General features: G+C 36.5%; 1 protein-coding gene across 2 annotated transcripts in view; it reads right to left on the bottom strand.

The window, feature by feature from the left end:
* The window catches only part of LOC148837292 (EGF-like repeat and discoidin I-like domain-containing protein 3), a 253,166-nt gene that overhangs the window by 150,818 nt on the left and 78,087 nt on the right, over positions 1-24,261 (bottom strand). For both annotated transcript variants that reach the window (XM_088910557.1, XM_088910556.1), the window contains exon 4: positions 8,004-8,132. In XM_088910557.1, the coding sequence (XP_088766683.1) occupies positions 8,004-8,132 (129 nt within the window). The remainder of the gene's footprint in view (positions 1-8,003; positions 8,133-24,261) is intronic.

Genomic DNA, 24,261 nt, shown 5'->3' with positions numbered 1-24,261 from the left:
CTTTTTGAGATCTATGCAGATGTGAAAGTCATATACAGTAGGGTAAGCAAAAGGTTATTGGTGGGGGAAATCAAAGAACAGAAATATGAATTTTTAATTAGGTCACTATGCATCCAGATCACTCTGCTTTATGAGAATTTGTACAGCAGATGCAGTGTAATCTCCGTGTCTTAATCATCGCATGGCCATCACAGCTAATTAAGATGAAAGAAATCTCACACTATTTGCCTTAGATTGCAGATAAGGAAACAGAATCAAGAAAAGAAAACTCTCATAGATGAGCTGCATATAAAGATGACCTTAAAACACCTAAACCATGTTTACATGCACAATGTGTGTACTAAAGTGTACATGGCTGACTTGATTTTACTCACAGACAGCCCCTGTAATTTTCACATTTAAAGTGAAAATGCAGAGACAAATGAATGTGGAATTTAAATGTAGGCTTTTTTTTTACTTCCCATCATTTTATTAGACAGCACACTTATCTAAGAAAAAATATGACCTCCATTGAGCCATTACCATCTTATCTACTCCTACCATGTCAGTCCCTTACAGCATATGAGGCTTTGTCTGCCCTCTATAAAGCGAAGTCTTTCAAGGTTTTAATTGAAAGAATTAAAAAAAATCTACTGTTTTTTTTTTACATAAATGCATGCCATTAGAGTTTAAATTGAGTTCCCAATTTCTATAAGAGATAGTACTTACAATCTTTGGAGATACATGCCCATGAGGCAATCACTCACATCACTGGCTTGACACTTCATTATAATAATTGGCTATGTTCATATCCAGTACTGTGCCAATCTGCCTATTTGTCCTGTTGAGATATAGGCGTGAATTTAAAATGACAACACCACCACAGAGATCTTTTTTCACAACCACATATACTGTAACAGAGCCATGGACATGGGAAAGATTTTAACATAAAAAGTGTATTTATCTATGTAAATGAATGCAAAATTCTTCTAATTAAATTATTTTTCATTTAGAATCAATTTAACTGATGAAGAATTAGCAGACTTTCTCTACACTCTATATACTGAGAAGCAATTAAAATGTTACAAATGTTATTGGTTCCATTACTCATTTGTTGCATTTTTAATGCATTCTTCACACGACAATAAATTCTTAATGTATGGTACTACAGTATTTCATAATTAGAACATGAGAAAGATTGTACAGAAGAGGAGTCAGTTCAGCTCTAGAGCATATGTTTAAGCAACATTGATCTAATTGATGATTGATAATTTAGGAGTAAAAATAACTCCATTTGTTGTTAATTACCATGTCTCCTTTTTTTCATTTTTTATTAATCTGTTGATTTGATCTTTTAAAAAAAATGCCATGTTTTAAGAATGCCCAAAGGAATCTAGATTTCAAGGAAGTTGTTTATTTAAAATACAGCTTTAGGGTTTTTTCTAATTTTAGTGTCAGCTGTCTGCCTGACATCTAACGTATTGTGTATTATACATCTTTCTGCAATGTATTTCAGTGCTTTAAATTGTCAGATTTAAACCCCTGGGTACAAGAGATACTGTACACATTTAAATCTGGCAAAACCTGAGAAAGCAGCTTAGCACACTTACAGTACGACATCTGCATAATCATTAATCAAGAGGAACAACGGGATTCTGAAAAGCAGGTACAAGGGTCTAAGCAGACAACCTGATTCGCACATACAGTATTTACTTACAGTACGTGTACTCTATGAAAAAACACACATTCTAGAATTATGTACCTGGTTACAGTACAGAAACGGTTGTGTTGATGCTCTCATACTTAACCTAGTGAACCTCTGAGTGTATTATAAAGCCACTTGAGACCATTAAAAAACTATCTTTAAAATTGTTGCTAAATGCTTATACAATTACCAAACAAACATAACCTCAGTTCAACCTATAGGTTCACAGTAACATCTGATACTTTCCAAATTGTATTCCAAAAATTGTATTAATAGTCCCTTAGGATCAAATTAAACACAATTAAGCTGCATGCAATATTCACGGGACTATGTAAACTAGTAAACTTTTTTTCTGGTTGAGAAGAGTGTCCTTTGCAGCCTATTGTTCTGCCATTGTGTGCATCTAGACCTGGAAAAAGCACCCGTGGTGTTCTGTATTTGGAGGCAGCAGATTTATAAATACCCATTAGTCAGACCCAGGATTTTTTTTTCTTCTCTGTGTGTGCCAGACGGTAAAGGGCTTAGGTAGACTTAATGAGTTGTATTATTAAAGTCTACTAAACAGCTTTTAAATGGAACACTGGATCCCACAAACTCCCACACGGACGGATGATAATCCCTATAGACGTCTTGCTGAAGCCAAGAGGATACTGCTATAAATAGCAGCAAATAAAAAAAAACTCAAACACTCACATTACAGTTTACTCTGCAGTATCTCTTTCATCCCAAATGCTTTGCATTTACTGTAGGGATGGAGAGCAGGCATTGGCGATGACTGTGTGTCCAATAGCGCCAGACTGGATTTTGGCATTGACTCTGTTTAGCATTATTTTCATACTTGGTAGAAGTGTGGTTTCTGCTCAGGGCTCTAAAATACCCAGCTCTATAAACAGGTATCAACATGTCCAGTCTTAATAAATAGTCCCTATCAGTTGCTTTGGATAAAATCACCAGCCAAATCTTTGAATAAGTATACTAAATGGATTGTTAAGGACTAATTTTAATTATCTTCTAGTGTGCTCTAAGAGAGCTGTAAGACAAGCTGGGACAAGCTGTTCAGCCATGCTATTTAAACTGTATAGCATAACATGTGAAATAATGTGTGGTAAACTCTTTATTAACCTAACTTGCACTACAAGTTACGGATTAATGTCAACTGTATTACGGAAGTCAGCTTTAATAAAATAATCAGTCTGGCTGTCTATGGCAGAAACAGTCATCCATGTACTGTACTTTATCATCTACAGTAACATTATTTATTAATCGACAAACTCATGACTCTCCTTTGTCATAATACATTTGTTTTTCTTCTGACTAATCTCTATTTGTGTACTTCTGATCCTATGGCTTTTGTTTATATTAGATTTTCTAATTTTGCTCTTTCTTCACTTTCTTTTTTTGAAAGATAACATGCACCTGATCAACATTTCCCTAATACATACATTAGATACTGTACCTTGGTGTACTGTTTACCAGCCAGCTGCATTCAGCAAAAGTTTCCACAATAAACTGGAGCATAGAGAGTGTATCTTTAGACATGGAAGCAGTACTTGATCTAATACAGATGCTACAGTATGACAACTTTTTAGATCCAGTTATTTTCCCATATCATCGAGGACAATAAAAAATCATATACTGTATACTGGTTTTCCACCATTTGTCAGTTGGAAAAGCCCAACAGCCATGTTACATTACAACTAATAGCTTTTGAGATTTTTTAAGTTAAAATAGGTATTGCCTGGCATAGCATTCTTACCTGTTTAGGGTCAAAATGGTTGCACTTGAACTAAAATGCTTTAGATAGCAGACCTATTTAATGATTTGTATGCATTGTCTGTTATCTCGTTGTTGCATATGAAACTGAGAAATGTGACCTCTGGTTAGCTTGGTTAATGTATTTGTTGAACATCTCTGGCACTGCCCATAAAAGCTTATACTGTATCTTACCTTATTGAGGATCAATAGTTTAATTCTGTTTGCTGTTTTAGGCCTGAGATTGAGTTGATTACATGTGGTGTTCCACAGGGTCAAATGCTATAATGGCATGGTAATGAATTACCTTTTATATGCAAATGTTTCTTAAATCTATATCACACCTTTTCAGTACACTCAAATTCTGATATGAAAACTTGGATTACAATATTTTGCATCTAAATTCTGTTATTGGGTTCCTCCCATCAGTAATGTAAAACCAATGCTGTAACTTTGTCATATGATTATATTTTGCTTTAAGTTCACTCCAAAACGTTGGTGGAGATTTCTTGATCTTGATGTATTGTTTTTTTATGAATTAATTGTTGTAATGCCCTACTTCACAATTTAGTCTGTTCAGAACTTAACAGCTAAAGTCTTGGCTAAGGCACATATACAGTAAGTACCACATCCCTCATGCTTTTGAAACCTCACAATACCTTCCTGTTTCATTTCATGTCCATTTTTTAAATTAATGTTTTTTGTCCTGTTTTTTTTTATTTTAGCCCTGTTTATGGCATTGCATGGCCCCACAAAACAAACTCTCAACTGATTCTGGTTCATTATCTGTTTGTCTCCACTCTAAGAGTGACAGGGCCTTTCATTGTTACAGTATATCGCACAGAACTGGAATACAATTCCAAAAGAAAAAAAAAGTAACTCAATCAAACTGCATATTTGCAAATCCTAACATAATGTGGCTGGAAGGCTGCCCGTTCAAATCCCGCAGCCGGCAGAGGAATCCTACTCCGTTGGGCCCCTGAGCAAGGCCCTTAACCCTAACTGCTCCAGGGGCGCTGTATAAATGGCTGACCTGCTCTCTGACTCCAAGCTTCTCTCCCTGTCTGTGTGTCTGTGTTTCATGGAGAGCAAGCTGGGGTATGTGAAAAGACAAATTCCTAATGCAAGAAATTGTATAGGGCTAATAAAGTGATGTTATGTTATAAACATTAAATGTGTTTAAAATTGCATGTTTTTCTATACATTTTTTATCTGTTGAGTTCGCTTTGTTTTCATTTCTAGTCTGGTAATCTTACTTTTTACTTTTACTGTGATAGAGCATGTGATTTTTACAGTATGCGTTGTAAAAAACTGAGATGACGACTGCAATATTATTATTTTTTTCTGCAAGACTAGAGCTTACTGTTATCTATCTGATCACAAATGTACCATTCATACTGCGTTAACCTCTAGCCCATGGAAAAAAAAATCACTTTCAGTACAGTTGTAATGTAAAAAGCTCTAAAATAAGGGATTCCCATTATCTAATTTTCTCAAACAGTAAAACTAAGACAAAATTCACTACCACAAATCTGTGCTAATCAGACAATAATATACATGTAAACTGTTTTCTTTATAGTGTAATTATCTTTTTAAGATTATGAAAGCATCTTAAAATATGGGAATTAAACAAATCTTGACTAGCTGTATGGTCCAATATCTCACTGCTTTATTTGGCTTTGCAAGTCTGAACTCAAATGCTTGACTGTCAATGTGGCAATGCATGATAATCCCTGTGACAAAACCTCATCTGGACATCTGGCTGACGAAAGAAATAAATGGAAGGAGATATTATTCGTCGGCCCCTGGATTTCAGTAAAGTAGCTGTTATTCAATCTGTTTGACAGCAAGGTACTTAGAACTTTACTGAGCTATTTGGGAAACAATGCATTTATTTTAGGTCCAGTTTGGCAAGGAAAATCAAATCAATCATCACAAATCAAAGGCATTGATAAGACAAAACATTACGATGAGTCTATCCCTACTTCCACCTGTTATATACTGTAAACATATTCAGACTTTTTCCCCCATGTTATTACTTTCAGTAAACTTACAAACACTGTTAATTTGTAATAAAGAATAGGATTAAAATTAAACAGAACATGTACTCAAGTTTGTTAAAAGCTGGTAAAATCCATCAGTCTCAACTTTTTTTCTCTTCCGTTAAACTCAGAAGCAATTAAAGCCTGTCTTTGCAGTCACAAAGCATGTTAAGCAGTCATTTTCCACACAACTATCATGTCTCTTTTACTTGGTAAATTAACCATTCACTAAATGCTGTTTACTAATAACTAAAGACATAACTTTTTTATTTACTTGAAATAACTACAGTAGATGAAATTGCCTACAATTACTATATTCATGCATGATCCAATAAGACGTGCACCTCAGGAATGCTTTTGCACTTAATGTGAAAAAAAAAGCTTTGTGACTCTCTTACTCTGTGGAGACAATCAATTACGTTTTTGCCATAGGCAGAATTTACAGGGCTGACATGTACTTGATTGGTTAACTGTGTTTCCCCCAAATAATACACTTCTGATGCACTATGCCCTGTCTAAGTAGACAGATTAATTTTGTTGCTGGCACATAACAAGGTTTTGAAACACATTGCTGAAATAAAATATAATTATGACACTAATAATTATAGTAATATTCAGTACAATCAGACGCATACTTATTAACTAATTAGCCATGTTAATCGTAAGGCTTATTACCTGAAAAATACAAAATCAAAATCACAGAAAACCAAGATACCTAGTAGAGACCTGTAATCTGTAAAAATGTTCAGATTTCGTTTTAGGTGAAAACATTGAAATGGTGTAAACTGGAAAATTAAAGAAGAACAAAAACCCAGTGTATTGTTTACTACAAACATGTTCTTTTGACCATCAAATCCACCACTGGTTTGGAGACACCACAGCATTCTTTTAAATAGTAAAATGAGTATAAAATATTTTACTGTTAATGATACTTTTATAGCAATATTCTACTAACACTATTTTTTATATATTTATACATACATATGGTATTGGAAAAGTACAAAGGAAAAAGGTCTCACACAATATAAGGCTCACACCTGAAGAAGGCTCCACGGCTGAAACATTGTGTTTGTTTTCTTCTCTTTTCAGCAGGGAATAAACCTATTAATTGTTCCTTTGCAGCCTACGCATGCTGATGCAGCTAGCCACCTGAACTACATACTGTATGGTATAGCCATCTTACAATCATTCTTGTTGCTTTATATATTACCTGAACCTGTAGGTTTTTGATTGGCATTTTAGATGTTTACAGGAGAGGATTTAATGTTAGGCACAAAGTCTATCCACAGATCCCCTCTAACTGGTGTAAGTGGATAATAGGATTTTTTAGCTTCTTCTGTCTTATCTCATTACTGCTGCTAATAACCACAGGGATGTAAAGACTGATCATCTAACACTATCATAAAGAGCTTGCATTATAAAGGACAGAGAATACAGAGGTGTAACTGTACTTTAGGAATGGTATCATTTGTTTTCAATGCAACTTGTTTTTCTATTTAAACACATTTGCAGAGAGAAAATAAACACAGCTTGTTTTATCAAAATGTGTTGATGTTATATCATTTTGAGAAGCTCCTGCAGACCTGTGAACTGTTTTTCCATTGCTCTGGCAGCAGGAAAGTAGGGAGAACAGCCAACATACAGTAGCTGTTGTAGCCAAAGTGTAAACTGCATCAATAAAAATGGAGGAAAGGTAGTCATCAGTGCAAAAGGATTCAAAAGGAAACAGTGGGGTTCTGGAGCTGCTGTTAAACCCCAGAGAATATCTGGAGAAAGTACCTTAATTCCTTAGTTTAATAGTTTCAAAATATTGCATTGTATTTCCAAATGACAACTGTTATATACTGTTAATGGAAAACTCGATAATTTCAACCATACACTTTGATGTTTTTTTATTTTTGTTTTGCCTTGAGCAAAACTGATTTATCACTTTTGCAAAAAAAAAGTCCATACCAGAAACACACCAGACCAGCTCATTGGACCAGAGCTTATTCTGGCCTCTGGAGCATTAAGCAGACTAGAAAGCATAAGGCTTCCACCTGGATGGGACACCTATCCGCAGCACTGTTTGTATACTTACAGGAGCAACTGGAGTGAAGTATCTCACTCAAAGTACAACAGCAGTGACTGCAGAGGGGACTTGAACCCACATCCTATCAGATGTCAAAGGCTTACCACCTACTCTATACAACCCCCTATTACTGATGCATTATACAGAACACAGACTACAAAATAATGCAATCAGCAGACACTGAATATTTTAGAAATGTACAAATATCCACAATTTTCAGCTATGTGCAAGAATATGAGATGTATAAAATAAAATAATTCAGACTACATTTATTTTGCAATTGGTTGAGTTTTCCAAAGTCACCATTAGTGACAAAGGCATACTGTCTCCAAAAACAGGCATATTTACTTTCAAGAAGTACAGTTTTTCTGTCTCAAGAATATTGTTTTGATTTTTGCATATGAACATGAAAGAAAATGCAGAACCCCCCCCCCCCCCCAAAAAAAAATCTTACTGTGTTGGCAGTGGATTCCATTGAAGCCAGCTGGACATTTGCAGACATAACCAATGAAGGTGTCACCTCGGTAAGTCTCGCTTATTTCACACAATCCTCCATTGTGACACGGGTTTGGGTGGCAAGGTCCTGTAATAAAATAAAACAGATACTACATGAAATTATTTAAAATGTCTCCAGATTTCAGGTTTAATTGCTTTCTATTTTGGGCACTTTTCTCTCTATACCTGAATATCCAAACCAGTACACTGATCAGGTGTACCGTGCTTTAAGATGTGCCATTGTTCAGATGAGACACAGGTTCTACAGTATATATTCTACTACTTTATCATTAAAGATCCTGTAGCACTGATTGGAAGAGCAGGTGTTTTAACCCCAGTGTCCTGGCTAAGTTTCACTCTGGGTTTCCACAGCAGCCTAACTGCACATTTCCCCTTAATTTGATTAGTGAACTAATTTCTCATGTTTCCACCGGATCTGCTGTGTAGTGGGATAGGTGACGCGTAATGTTTGCTATATGTGAAGCAGGTGGTGTTGCTGGATGCAGTGGATCCCCTGCTTTATATTGTATCCGGGATGAAAAATACCATCTAGCAACATTCATTATTATAATTTGTATACAATAAAACCCTGAGGAGTAATGCAACAAGAATCTACAAGCTGATGCATCCTTCAAACCCATCTACACATTTTTATGATTTTGCCTCATTTAATTATTGTTTGTGCCCAACCCTGCCTGTGTTAAATTTTAAAACATGCACCCCAAACCAAACTAATGTGCCAACAATTCCAAAGAAAAACTTGATTTGCATAGATGAGAACTTGTTAATTTCAAGTTTTTTTTCTGCTTCTCCACACAAAGGTGATTTGTGACATTCATTACATGCTCATAAAACCGGCATGACACATATAATCAAATATTCCAATAAGGACTCCTCTGATGTCATCTTCAGGTTATATCCTCTTTTTAGCTCATAGTCTTTTTCAGAGGCCCCTTCCAAGCTCTCGAAAGCATGACAGATGGACAGTCATTACTGATTACTTTTAGGGTTGGACATATTCTGACTGAGGGAAACTAATGAAAGTCATCCCATGGGATTTTGAGGCCTAAGTGGCCTTTCCAGTGAATCCCAATATGATATACAATTAAATCACCAACCTCACATCCACATGGTTCAACTCAACATAAGGTTTTAGTTTAGGAAGTAGATCTTTGAGAGACCTTCCCATTAGTTCAGCAAGTGCTTCAGCAGCACTGGATTTTTCTCCAGATAAGATCACTTTATTAGCCCTATACAATGTCTTGCATTAGGAATTTGTCTCTTCGCATACCCCAGCTTGCTCTCCATGAGACACATAGACACACAAATAGAGAGAGAGAAGCTGGGGGTCAGAGCGCAGGGTCAGCCATTGTACAGCGCCCCTGGAGCAGTTAGGGTTAAGGGCCTTGCTCAGGAGCCCAACAGAGTAGAATTGCTCTGCCAGCCACAGGATTTGAACTGGCAGCCTTCTAGCCACAGGCGCAGATCCTTAGCCACAGACCCACCGCTCTGCACAGTCGAGATATGCAGTAAAAAGGACTCTATTTACTGAAAGACTGAGTTTACAAAGCATTTCTGCAAAAGGACGATAGATGATTTTAATTATATGACTGCAAACAAATTTTATTAGGATTGTTCTTAGGATGGGGGTCTATTTTGCTTTTATTCTATGCAATATCAGAGCAGAAGAACTGAACATAATAAGAGTCAAGCTTCTGGCTGTTGTTAAAAATGTATGATTTAATTTCTCATATTGACATTTAGTGAGATATTTGTGTTGGCAAGAGAATCATTACATAAAAGAAATGGAAAACTTCATTTAGTGGTGAATTTATGTGTGCATTCATTCATTCAGTGTTTCATTCAGAACAGTCATGATCTCTGTCCCTTTGATGATCTTTTACCCTATGCTTCTAGGATAGGCTGGCTTGACACACCCCTCACTAGAATAAGATGCATTCTGCTAAAGCATGGAGAGGATTAATTAATTATTATGATTAATTACTCTTAGTTTAATATTCTTGCCATTTTTAGTCTTGCCATTCTATGTCTTCATCGTGTCAGCTCAGAATGGCTCCGCTTTGTCGTGCACAATCTGAATCCAGGAAAGTCATGATGTGTCCAGTTTTGTTCTCAATACCACAGAAAGGATATTATAGCCTTAGAAAGAGTTCAAAAAGGAAGCCACAAGAAGGATTCTTGCTCTTAGTGGATTACCAGATACAGATGGTTTAAAGGAGAAAAATCTTTTCAGTCTAAAAAGGAGATTGAGAGGAGATTTGATTCAAGTATAGAAGATTCTATTGGGTATAAGGTAGGGGTACTTCAGGGGACTTAATTCTGGGGAAGAGATTTATTTCATGCTTACTAATGAAACAAGGACACAAAACTTCGACTTAAGGATAATTTATTTAGGATGGTGAATAAGAAACATTTTTGCAAGGAATTGTGAGAAGGTTAAGCACCTAACAGTTTTAAGAAATGGCTGGAAATTTTAGTTTCATTACTAAACTAGCAAGTAAGATAGGTCTCCTTTCAGTTGCCAGCTTTCCTATTATTTGAGCTCATCTCATGTTTGCTTTTCTTTCACAAAGTTGTCCTTGGCTTCCTTTCTTTGAAATGATAAAACAGCACAATGAAGTGCTTCCATCAAAAGCACCTTCTAAAAGATTGTCTGCATAGAACGCTTTCTTTCACAGTCTGATGAAAATGACAACATACCATCTCAGCTAGAGATGGGCAATCAGCTGTATCCTGCAACTGACACACTCTTCATGAAAATCATTAACGACTTACAGTAAAATTGACATTAACAGACTCTAATTGCCTCACTCCAGTGCATTAAAGACCCAGATTCAAAGCAGATACAGTATAAAGGAAAACTTCCCCATCATTAAATTATAAAATATACCACTCTTTAAATACTTCCTATATAAGAATGAGAATTATCATGATAATTTATTGATTGGTTTTTCTTAGTTTGTTCGTTGTTTTATTATCTCTGCTGTTATTATAATGGTATATGATTTACAAAATGCATTTGTAGTTCACTCTCTGATCTCATATATCACCTCTCTATCCCAAATTATCATCCTTTTCAACATTTGCAACATGAAAAGAAAATTGATTTACTGTAATGTCTATCTCTGTGTTGGACATGACCTTGCTAAGTCCTAACAACACAATTCCATCCATCCTACACATTCTCTTTGGTGTTACAAATCTTCTAAAGTCCATCCAGCATGCCATCAGCATTGCATGAAACTGAAATACTAAATCCAGCTACGTATTTAATCTAAAGAATGTATCTTTTAAATTAAACTCGCAAGGAAACACAAAATAAAATAAAACAGCTGCTGTAGTATAACTTTTTCTAATGTAAAAATGTAACTTGTGGGAAATCACTTTCCTAGTCACTTGCTTAATAATTTGTTCAAGTGAACACCAACAATTTTTGTAGTTCCATAGTTTTAATTACTGTATTTGTGACTGCATTGCAACATTTTCTGTCATTTTTCTCCAATCTTTTACAAAGCTAATGTGCATTAACACTAGCCATGATAGAATGGTTTAGCAAAGAAAATGCACACACAAACAATATATGGTACCATTTACAACAGTATCTACGTGTTTCAGTAGCTTTTCACTTTTACAATTCATGCTGGCCTCAGTCGGTAATTAAAGAGATGAGCAACTAATTAAAATATGTATATGTCTCTATTAATGCAAACATCTATGCTCAGGCAAGTACACTCTCAAACACTGAATCTTGAGTCTTACTTACTTGAAAATTACTAATGACTCTAATGAAGAAAGCAGTTGAATACGATGGTCAGGAAAAATAATGTATGCTCAACTTGAATATGCACAATATCCTTTGAAATATAGCATAAAGCCCTTACATACTGAAGAAGTTTTTCTGCTTGTTTTTTCCATATTATCCACAGTATTGGCAGACCTTCCATTAGGTCTTAAATATAAATTTACTTAAGAGAGCTCTCTATTAGTTATCCATTTCCCCATTAAATTAATTTGAAAAACTAAAACGGAAAACCTAAAAAGGTTTTATATTTTTGCCACTTATGAGACCCTTAAAACTACAGAGTCAGCCTGCAAGCACCAGCTTAATGATGCAGCATCTTTCCATTTGAATAAAAAAGGATTGTTAATTCAGTGCATAGAAGCCACACATCAGCTTCAGTTCATCACTTTCAATTCTAGTAGCATATAAAAGGCAGGAAAACACATTGTTGCTTTAAAAAATCATTAAGCTTCCTTTCAGTTCATGAAGAACACTTTCACATACTTTTTAAACAGTAGGACATGGAAAGGTACAGGTAGGTGCACATAAATCCTTACTATTAATGTACACACTTTGCTAATTATATAAAAGTTTTGTTTGGTTTCCACATTACAAAATAATAACCTTCCTGATCTTGAAAGACTTTAAAATGAGTGACCACAGAAATTACCTATCAAGGGCGCTATTAGCTCTGAAAATAAGAGGCACAAAAATATTAAAGAAGCAGCTGGAAGGGATATTAAGAATAGCTACAGTACCAGCATTGAAAGGAAAATCAATAAAATGGCCTCCTCTTGTTTATAAGCATACAAGCTTTGGTATTATATAGAGCTTGACATTTCACCTCTTCTGTCACTCTTCACTTCTTTATTGTAATATGTTACACTTTAACTATTGTGTTTGTTTCACTCTTTGTACAGTATATCCTTATAAAAGATGAGGAAAATAGCAGCATCATTGGCAGATCTTTAGCAAATGTTGTTCTTCAGTGAACTGCATACTGTAATGATATACATTATTACAAACTGATATGGGTGTTGTATGTGATAGTGAGGGTTGTTAAGGGTTCCCTTGCATTTAGAATAAATCTTCACCTGTATCTGCCATGCATCTGAAGAAATGTGTCACTATTATGGCACTCACAACTGGCAGCCCACTGAAGCTCAGTAGGTGTGTGCCTGGTCAGTACCTGGTTGGGAGACTCCTGGGAAAAACTAAGGTTGCTGCTCGAAGAGGTGTTAGTGGGGCCAGCAGGGGGCACACACCCTGCAGTCCATGTGGGTCCTAATGCCCCAGCATAGTGATGGGGACACTATACTGTAAACAGGCGCTGTCCTTCGGATGAGACGTAAAACCAAGGTTCAGACTCTCTGTGGTCATTAAAAATCCCAAGGTGTTTCTCGTAAAGAGTAGGGGTGTAACCCTGGCGTCCTGGCCAAATTTCCCATTGGCCCTTACCCTTGTCCAGAAAAGCGCTATATAAGTGTAAACAGTTATTATTATTTTATACTGTATGTTTCCTGAGTGTCAGTAACACTTTGTGCTATCAAACTAAGTGGCTCAATTTGATCCCCAATCTATAGAATCCTCACTCATCACTATACCAGGGTTAGATTCAAAACAGGTTTTACAGAGAACTCAAGATCCTTAATGGCTAAATAATCTGAAACAGTGGCAATTAAAATCATTTTAGAGAATGGGTGATTTCATACATTATTCATTGCAGGTCATTAGAATCGCAGTGAAAATGAAAACTAGAAGGATCATATAGCTCTCTAGGACCTGGATTAAGTTGTATCCCTCCAAAGTCTGAATTTGGTGCTTTACTGTTGCCTGCTGATAGTGGGTAATGTCAGGATAAGTTCATTCCAAAAGACATGGGCAGAAAATCAAAACAGCCTTGCAGAGAGGCAATTATAGTGACACTTACTCTAGCCATACAAAGTGCACCCCCTTCTGGAGTTAAAAGTATAATAAGAAAGATTGCCATGATTACTGGACCATTTAGTGGCCACTTTCACAGTCCAAAGACAACACGAGGTTGGAGAACAAACTGTATCTCTACAAGAGGCCTTGCAATTCTTCGATCACCTGAAAGAGGTGGACAAATAATTTAACAAGATGTCCTCTTCGGCTTGTTCAACAGATGATACAAAACTACTATCATTATGCAGACTGGACAAAAAAGGCTTCCACCTTGGTTGTCTCTTTGTTCAGTAGCTTACATCTGTTTTGAGGCAGGTCATTTAGATGCAATTGAATCAATCAATAAAATCTTTGTACAGGTAGCGAAACAAAAAATGAAACACCTGGGTAAATTAGATACACCAAGTATACTGAAAGCTCACATGCTAATCAAACCAATAACATCCCAGCATGCTTATGGCTGTGCATTAAAATGCTGGTCAAGGCAGGTTGCCAATAATTATGGCCTATAGAACTGCAAGAGGGAAAGTCTCACTGACTTTGAAATGAGGGTGATTGTTGGGGTGCATTTGGCAAGAACTTCACTAAACAAGTCAGCTCATCTTACTGTTGTTACATGGGCGACATTGTCTATTTTCATGTTGACATTAAATAGGCGAACGATTGCAGATCACATAGTCACAATTCAGTTTATCTCCTCACCTCCAAAGTGTCTAGTAAACACTACTGAGGTACTATGAGCCCAGAATTAAGATTTCATTACATAACAGCATTAGAGGTACTACTATACTTAAATAGAAAATAATCAATAGCAACTACACATCATTGATGACACCACTCATTGGAAACTGACCCAGATTAAACCAACAAGAAACACTGAAACAAACTTATACAAATATCTCTCTTTTCACTTGAAAGGACAGAAACAAAAATAATATAAAGTCTTTCTTTTTTGTCTGAGTAATGTTGATGCTATTAGAACTAGTGAGAATGCCTCTACCACAATGAGGTTTTGAATCAGATGGTTATCAGTATTTACAGCTGTAATGAAATGCAAAGAGCAGACTGGGTATGGAAAAGAAAACACCACTACAAGCATGACAGTGTGATTGAGGAAATGCTTGGTAATTGATCCCAAGGAATGGCAGGGCCATTGCTCCACCCACCAAATCAAACAAGCAATTTTGAAACTATCAGTGAATCATCTCCTTGAAAACAATTATGTTAAGAGTACACTTCAATTAGTACGGCAATTGTACGGCAGGTTTGGTGTATGTACACTCCACATCATGAACAAAATAGATAAATTCTTAGATAAAGTGAAAAGTATATTTAGACACAAGTAAGATAAATAAATCAAGAAACAAAAAAGAATAATTCAGAAGAAAGCACTCATTAACCTGTTCTAGGGTTGTCAGATAAACTGAATGCATCAAGAGACAGGAATTGAACAAAGTTCAATGTCACCCTGAAAGACTTTCAGGAATCACAAAAAGGCAAAACCGCTGTAAAATGTAACCAAAATGTAATTGGTTTCCTACCTACTCTTAAGCCATCCTTACATGTTGCTTCCCTTAAATATGAATAATCACTGATAAGGCTGAAGGGATCAAATGAGATTTACTGCTTACCACTTGCATTTAGTGAATGGGCATTCCAGAGGACACTAAAGCCTACCATGACATGGATGTTTCTATTTTATACGTAGAACCAATAAGTATTTCTCCTCTGGATATTAAAATATAACAGAGATAAAAGCCAAACATTTTTTGAAAACCTAAGTAATTGTCTCTTGGAGGTCTCTTTTACAAACATTCAGCATCAATTTAAATATAATGTGATATGGCACTCAATGACGGATGTCTATAAGACATAAGAAAGTGGCAGTATTTTTTTTTCATTCAGCACCCTCAATTTTTAGATTAGTTCTGAATTGCAAAGATTGGTGTTTGTCCAGATTTCCTTGAAATGAGCTAGAAATCACTGTGGTGCCTGAAGGCCTCTGGACTTCTCGTATTATCCAGGTCAGTATGGATTGAATTAGAATTGTAATTATGCAACCCCTCATCCCCAGGAGCTTCTGGGAGGGCCTGACGGGACAGAATGTGTTTTATTTTTTTGTGTTATTCATGCTGTTATTATTAGTTTATGTTTAAATTGCTACTGTTTGTTCTCTTCATGTCTGTGACACCACCATGAGTCTGACAATGAGTTTGACTGTCAGGCCCCTAGTTGTGTTTCCTGCAGTGCTGTGCTCTGCACTAAATGGGGTACCATGCTTCCTTGTAGACTTAGTGACCCATTGCTTCTCTCTATCCAAACATTACAAGGAATCCACAGTATTTTTACATACAGTACTACAGCCTTGTCAGAGGCGAGCTAGATAACATGAAAAACATTGTACTGTATTCGCAGACCTGGCTACCCAGAGGGGAATGGCTGTTTCACCCATTGCCAGTAGAGAGAAGAGCTGCTTCTGCAAGAAATACTTAGGGATTAGAGAGAAATAATTCTCCCAATCCAATCCTCGTATTTCCATGTCTGCCAGAATCACAACAGCAGTCCTACTGGGGAACAGGGTGCTCATCTGGATCACCCTGCATAGCGGGCAAAAAAAAAACTTCTCAAGTGTAACAATTCTCCCTACTAGACAGCAGCCAGCAACTATGATAACACCAGTCCTTGCCTTCAAACTCACAACCATAGCAGATCCTGTACCTGGCTCGGCCATCTCCAGTCTGGAAGACGGGATGGGACTCAAACTGAAACCATTCTTTTATGGGACATTTGAGCTGGAATTCATATAAGATCCAGTTTCAATTCTTTGTAAAGGCTACCGCATTGGAGAAATCCCACTAGTTAAAGAATTCACTGTAGTGTTTGAAGGACCCTAATTGCAGCAATTGCAGACACCATGCTGGAGGCAACAGAAAGATGCTTCTGCAACTGTGAACCACTCTGAAAGAAAGGGGAGAGACTGGGCAGTATTATTACCGACATTCCTCTCCTGTTAAAAATGACTTCCCAGGGACAAGCAGCACGGCAGTGAATACAATGGCCACTATCATCTTTGTCCATAACATGACAATAGGGAATCCTGCCTTATGCTATTTGCAAGGCACAGAAGGAACCTGGCAATTGCTACATGCCAGAGGCCAAGGACTACTTCACAAAGTGGCTCAAAGCATATGTGCTGCTTGACCAGAGCACCACCACTGTTGTAGGTGTGATCCTGGAGGGCTTATTCACAAGGCTGGGAGCACCAGAAGATTGGCATAGGGATCAGAAGAGAAACTTTGTGTCAGATATATTTAGCAAAGTATTCCTGTGCCTGGGGACACACCAGTACTAAGAATCCCTGCAACAGATACAATGTACTGTATCTTACCACCCTGACAACCATCCATCAAAAGGTCTGAGACAAACATTTAACCCTGGTACTATAGTCCTGCAAGACCATCATTTAGGAATTTGTAGGATGCATGTCTGCAGTTAGTATGATGGTTAGAGAGCTGTGTAGCCATATGCACTTTATGGTCAGTAGGCACAAAGACAAGGCTTCCTCCTAGTGTGGCACAAGGTACTTCACAAGGAATAAAGGTGTGCAAGTGCCCTTGCATTTGTCCAATAAAGTGAGTGCTAAGCAGATGATAAAACATAATCTGCATCATACCAAGCATTACCTAACCACTGGGAACTTGTCTTTATAGTCCATGTCCTTGGATCAATTATGAATTGTACTTGGGCAGCTAGAGGTTGTACTGTATATCGAGTGTTCCATGGGGGAAGAGTGGTACACCACTGTCACCAGTTGCCCCCTACTGGAAGTAGGGGGTTGTGGGATCTCAGGGGCCAGTACCACCACTGACCTCGATCATTGCTTCTAATTGAGCCTCAGTGGCCATGAAGCCACCAACACAGCATGCAGGTCTAGATTTGAGAGTGCTCAGAATTTATTAAATACAGGCAGACAGTCCATATACAATCCTACTGATTCCTCTGGCAATATAATGGGAACATGAGCTTATGTGTTGCCTATTGCCTCTACCAAAGTTAAAATACACGGAAGCATGAAGAAATAAATGAAAAATAAAAAAGAATATATACATCCTATGAGCAGGGTATAACCATAGAAGATCTACAGAGATTTAAAACAATATATACAATTTTGATCACGACATAATAGGAAAGATATTACTGCAGTGCAGAGAAGATCAAAAAGATACACTGCTAAGCTCAAAGGAATGTACAACACTGACAGGCTATAAGAACTGAATATTTTTCAGTCTCGAACAGAGAAGACTATGGGGGAACCTGATTCAACTATTCACAAGTCTCAAAGGCAGTGATAAGAGTCAACCTAATGGATTAATAGATTTCTTCAGAATCAGCAGTGAAATATGACACAGAGGTCACAAGTGAAATTTACAGGAATGGTGCATTCAAAACTGAAGGAGGACAATTTTACACAAAGAGTTTTGAAAGCTCAGACAACAGTCCTGCTGCTGAAGCTCATTTTCTGTCAGGCAGAGACATGGAAGGTGACATGAGTATCAGTGGGGGGAAAGAGGGGAGGATTCAACAATCACAGCATTAATATGACATTAAACAACATGGGAGGAGATGAGAGAACCCAGCGAGAAGGTGAGAGACAGAACTATAGGAGATCAAGGACCTAGTGTGAGATGTCAGTGGTGAGAAAGAAAAGAGCAAAGAGCAAGCCTCACATGGAGGCCTGATATGAGTAAGATACTGTAGGTGGCGAATCAAGTGTGAAATTACTAGGTCAGTGATTCTTGAGAGTGTAGTGCCTTACAATGTCAAAGGCAGATGAGAGAACAAAAAGGATTCATACCACTAGATTTATTAAAAAATGAACTAGTATCTACCACTAAAATTTACATAAAAAGGGAATACCTGAGGTGAAAATAGTGTCATAGCAAAAAACTTACAATAACTACTTAATGTAAACTTTTTTTTCATGACTCCAACCTCTCAATATTCATACGGCATTGATTCCCATTAGTACACTGTAATTCAAACAGTTCTTTCATCTCATTTCTCCAGCTGAATGCAGAGCACCTGCAACTGCAGAAATCTCTCATCTGATCTGAAAAATGGAGGTTATTTAACTAAAGTTCGGGAGGGATGACAACAACCACGCTCAATCATCCCCAGCTGTCAGCGATTAGCAATCACTCCCTTCGTCCTTCCTCCACCGAACACTATAAATACCAAATGCAATATCTCCCTCTCCCTTGTGTGCGACTTTTGCATCCCTACTCCACCTCTGCAGCTGCCCCTTGGTTACGGCCAGGAGGTCGGCCCTCAGCCGAGAGGGTTAAGCCAAATATTCACTCTACAATAGTTCGCCACGCTTTAATTTTGGGGCGTTGTCATGAAAAATGTTTTTGCAGAGAGATTTATTTGAATGTTGAATTATACTATTCTGAGCACACTTTATTCATTGTATGTTTCTCAAATTTGTTTCTTATTCCCTTATTTTGTACTTATTCCCTTCATTTGATTTTCAGGGCCATCATCCATCCATTACCATTTAGGCTTCAGAAAGCTGTTCATTCCTGTTAGGAGTCATGGGAACATGGAACCTATCCCAGATATACTGTACATTGCACAAGGTGGAAATACACCCAATGTGGACACAGTCATCAATGGCACGCAATAGGTAAATTTATTACAAGTAAAAGATCATATTTACTGCTCGATCATGCCTGTTCCAGTTCAAGAAGAAGTGTACAAGTACAGTATATTTCAGTGTTGTTCACAGGAAATCTTGAAAGATGGGAGTTCATAAACATGCAAATGATGGGATGCAATAACTTCTAATCCTCCCTCTGAGTTTTTATTTCTTAAAAGAAATGGGAGGAAACATAGAAATCTGTATTTTATATTATCCTAAATGTTATTCCATGCTTAATTCAATCCCAAGGTAAGTCTTTCCCTACAGTGCTTAATTGTACCAGGATAATGCTATTATTCTTTCTATGCAAAATTCACTGATTCTTCACACTTCAAATAAACATCAACATGACAGCTAAATAAAAAAATAAGCATTGATGTTATTTCCTATTTCTGCTCCCCTAAGCTCTCTAGAGAGTATGTTTACACTTTTTCGCCTTTGAACTTGCAAGGTTTAAAATTCATTTCAAGAAACAGAAAGGAAAAGCAAAGAGCATTGAAAAACCTCCAGTGCACATTTGCCTCTGTTAGAAATTCTTTGCCTTGTCACCCTTTAGTGATAATGATAACGTGAATACAGATATGTAAATATTTAATCTAGCTTAATTTGTCTTTTAGTGTCCATCCTTTTGAACAGGAAATACACTTTAAATACTAAAATTATACCTAGTGATCTGTAACACCACTAATGTCAAGTAAAATATTGAATCAATAAATTGAAAAAGAAATATGTTCTATGATAATTCCAGTAAATGATTCTTCACAGGGTTGATAACAAAACAGGGTTGATGCCTTTTTTACAGGGTTCAAACTCTCTCCAGGTGTCAACAAGTAAAATATCTGGCAAGATATTTTGATAAGACCAAAAATGTATGCCTTACATATGTTTTTTTAGTCAATGTGCTTGTCTGTTGTAATAGTTGGGGATCTGGAAATCAATAATTGCTGAAGTGTTTCAGGGGCCTAATCTACTAACCTGTTGTAACTACCCAAAGAAAGATCAATGCAATGTAAGATTTTAAGTGAATATGTCATTTCACAACTGTTACCCAGGACATTAAGACCATACACCAGTTTCATTCTAAAATTACTATCTGATTACTTTGGGGAGGGAAAATGATTTTGCACAGAACAGTGCAAGGTTTTCTCTTTAAGTCATTATATTAATGAAATGCATTAAAAAGATCACTTTCATTTACAGAAACAGCTCAGAATAATATTCTGCCATAGGATATACTGTATTGTACTGTAACTATCAATACAGGTATTTTTCCCGTAAGAAACCTGTCTGGTTTAACTCCTCACATGTCCACATTTTGTATAGTCACATGTAAAGTATTTGTGGGATACCACTGTGTAGTAACTTCACAGTAACTTCACTGTTATACTGTATGCTTATGGAATTCATTTCTCCAAACTGTTAACTCAGGTGAGAGCTTAAAAAGCTAATGGCTCATTCTGATTGTATTAAAATGCCTACTGGTTTTCTAATGGAATAAAACTAACAATATTGTATGCTGGTTATGTACAGTATCAATTTAATCAATTATTATTTCCAATACACAGCTGGAATGAGCACATCATACTCATGTAATGCAACAAGCTTTTTAAACTGTTCCATTAAATCTGGCTTTCACTTCAGACCACAAAATGTGAAAATACCACAAATACTAAGAATAGGAAACAGTTCAAATATAACCATAAATAGTTTATATGTCTAGATACCGTGTAGTTATAATCAGCATACAATATCCACAGGTGGCTCTTCCAATATCATTAATTTCCACCCTTAGTCTCATTTACAGCATTGCCTTTCAAAAACAGCTGTCTCTTAAACTTCTACTTTAAACTGGCCATGTAACATTCAGCTTGTTTTAAATCAAGTTGGCTAAGGTAAATCACTGCCATTACTAAAATGTCTTTTATGTAAAACATCATCTGAAGGCACAGAATTTAGAAAAAAAATAACATACAGTAAGGTTTCATACTGTTTTCCTCAATTTCTCTCTACAGGTTTCATAAATTATTTGAGCCTTAAAAACAGCTTGCCAGCCCTCACCTGACAAAAAAACTCCAGTCCACAAGTACTTTCTCATGCTAGGCTGTTAAGGAAATTATTTGTGCAGCACTTTAAGAAAGACTCCCACATGCTTCTAAATGTATGCATAATAATGACATATTATATATTGCAGGCGTACAAATAAGAGGTACTTTTCTTTATTTCTTTGATCTTGTGGTTTAATTTGTTTTAGCAACAGTATTTCCTGGTTATTTTAAAACATGATTCAGAAAAAGACCATTAGAATTTCCTTCTTTAAAACTCTGCATGCAAGAGTGTCTTGCATTCTTTGCTGAAATGAAAAAGAACTCTTACCCCGTGACCTCTTCTCCGAATTTCAGCAAGATAAAAGGGCAGGGCATTTGACTCAGATGTTAAAATATTAAGGCGGCTTTTGGCACTTCAAACATGTCAGTTTCAATTATCCCGTTGTTCTCAATGGAATACAGCACAAAGAAAAGCTTGACTCAGAGCTGTTTAGTGTCTTTTTCAAATATCTACTCACTGTGGGAAGCAAAGAAAACAGAGCAATATCTGAATTGAGTAAGACATACTGTAATTGGCTATACACACACAAATGTTTTTAAGGGATAAGTTTATACAGGATTCTCCTTCAAAATCTTATCAGTTGTCTACTCCCCCAAATGAATTAACAGCCAAATGAAAAGAGCTCTGTTATGGTGCATTCAGACTGTAAAATGGAACCTAGACCAGAAATCACCTATCTTAGCAGGTCGTAACATAAATTACCAAGGCTGTACCAAGCATAAATTGTAAGATATATTATTTTATTTTTGGTTTATAATTGTAAAAATATGAAACTACAGCACATGATCTTCATACACTTCATATACAGGTTTTTATGAAAGGCTAGATTGCAAGATTGTTGATATAAGGTAATATGGCAAGAGCGAGTAAAATTGTTTTAATAATGAATGGTATTTATTTAACATTTATTTTATTTTTAAAAAGTATATCATATAAGTATATCATAATAATAAAAGATGTATGTTGTTTTATCATAGTGTGCTTCACTTCAATGAAAATGGTATGTGATCTTAAATAGCAATGCCTTTGTGTGTTTGCATTTGCATGCTTTTACGATAATGCATTAAGATAATCGTTAGACATAGCCAGTCTTATGTTAAAGTGCATCAAATAGCTCTAATCCTTGAGAAGGTTTAATGTAGTATTTATAGCCACTTCAAAGGTAAGTGATAAGAAGCAATATACATTATGTTGCTAGAATAATACAGATCCAAAGAAATTTCTTCACTGCTGTTTTGCCATGTGTGAAATTCATTAAAGCTCTGAAGTAAACACACTAGCAGAAACAGCCTGAAATCTTGCTTTGAAACTCTACTGTGAGAGTTTAAATAATGTTTATACAGTATTTATTGGAAGGTGACTGGAAAAAATGTGAACATCAAACAAAGCAAGGGAAACAAATACAGGTGCTCAGGTGGATTCCTCAAAGCGAATTCAACAGCTTGAGATTTGAATCTGTGTTACAGATCATACTGTACTGTAGACCATGGGTCTCAAACACACAGCCCACAACTCACTTGGACTAAGAAAAAGTTACTAAATGTATAGTAAATAGCGGTTAATCGTTTACTCTTGTTTTGTCCCTTGCCTTGTAACCACCCTAAACCTGCCTGTGTGTCCTATTCACAGTCCTTGTGTATGTTAACCTGACTCAAGTTGGTATGTATGTCTCTGTTGTCTGATTACTGGCTGACAGAGTACTGTTAATAAAGAAGCTGCTGGTGCAGTCAAGAACGCTGTCTTGATTATTTATGTATGCACCCCACATATGCTACAATAATATTTTTTGTTTTATAGATTCTTTTTCTGTTTCAATAATTGCCATGGAACTATTATTTTTTCTTATTTATTTTTTTATGCCGCTGTCATTTTTGTTTCCGGTGATGTCACCATTTGTTATGTAAACAACATAATTCTAGTAAGTATGAATGCGACCCCCATATTCACTTCAGTTTGAGACCCCTGACATAGACCTACAGGATGTAGTGATAGCAGCTCACTGTTACGAGATGAAGTGCGGTTATAAGCACGTTTTGATTACATTGAATTTTAATATTTTGGAATCTAAACCACCTCCTATCCTAAAAGTAAACCATATTAAACAATGAGCCTCTATGGTTTCACCAAAGAAAAAAAACAAATACAATTATGTTGGAGCTTCCTGATGTTTTTATGGAGTTTATAACAAATGTTCGGGAGGGATGACAACCAAGCTCAATTGGAATCAGCTGTCAGTAATTAGTCTTGGGTGTTTATCATTCCTCATGAATTAGGGATTGGTCTGTTTCCAAGAGAATGTTGACCTGACAGCAGCCTCTGTGGTGTATCCACTATGGCATGGGACTGGCTCAGTGCACCGGTCATGGTGGAAAAGCCGCACACAGGACATCTGACAGTCTTGTGCCAGATGGTGCACAAGTTACTTTAGCGTGATGGTTAATCAGGGTATTGATAAATCAAGCCCACAGAAGAATAATTCTAGCTAACCTCTTTTTATGTGTTAGTGTGAGTGCAATGGATTGGTGTCCCGTTTAGTGTGTATCCCACCTTGTACCTGTTGCGTGCTGAAAGGCACCAGCATCCCTGCAGTCTTGTATTGGATAAAGCAGTTAGAAAATGGATGGATGGATTTAAGTCTATACAGATAATGAAACACATTTTACATGTGATTTTTGTTGGAAT

Source organism: Atractosteus spatula, chromosome 3 (assembly GCF_055471065.1).
Source record: "Atractosteus spatula isolate fAtrSpa1 chromosome 3, fAtrSpa1.hap1, whole genome shotgun sequence".
Lineage (NCBI taxonomy): Eukaryota > Metazoa > Chordata > Actinopteri > Semionotiformes > Lepisosteidae > Atractosteus > Atractosteus spatula.
This window is presented reverse-complemented; position numbering and strand designations above follow the sequence as displayed.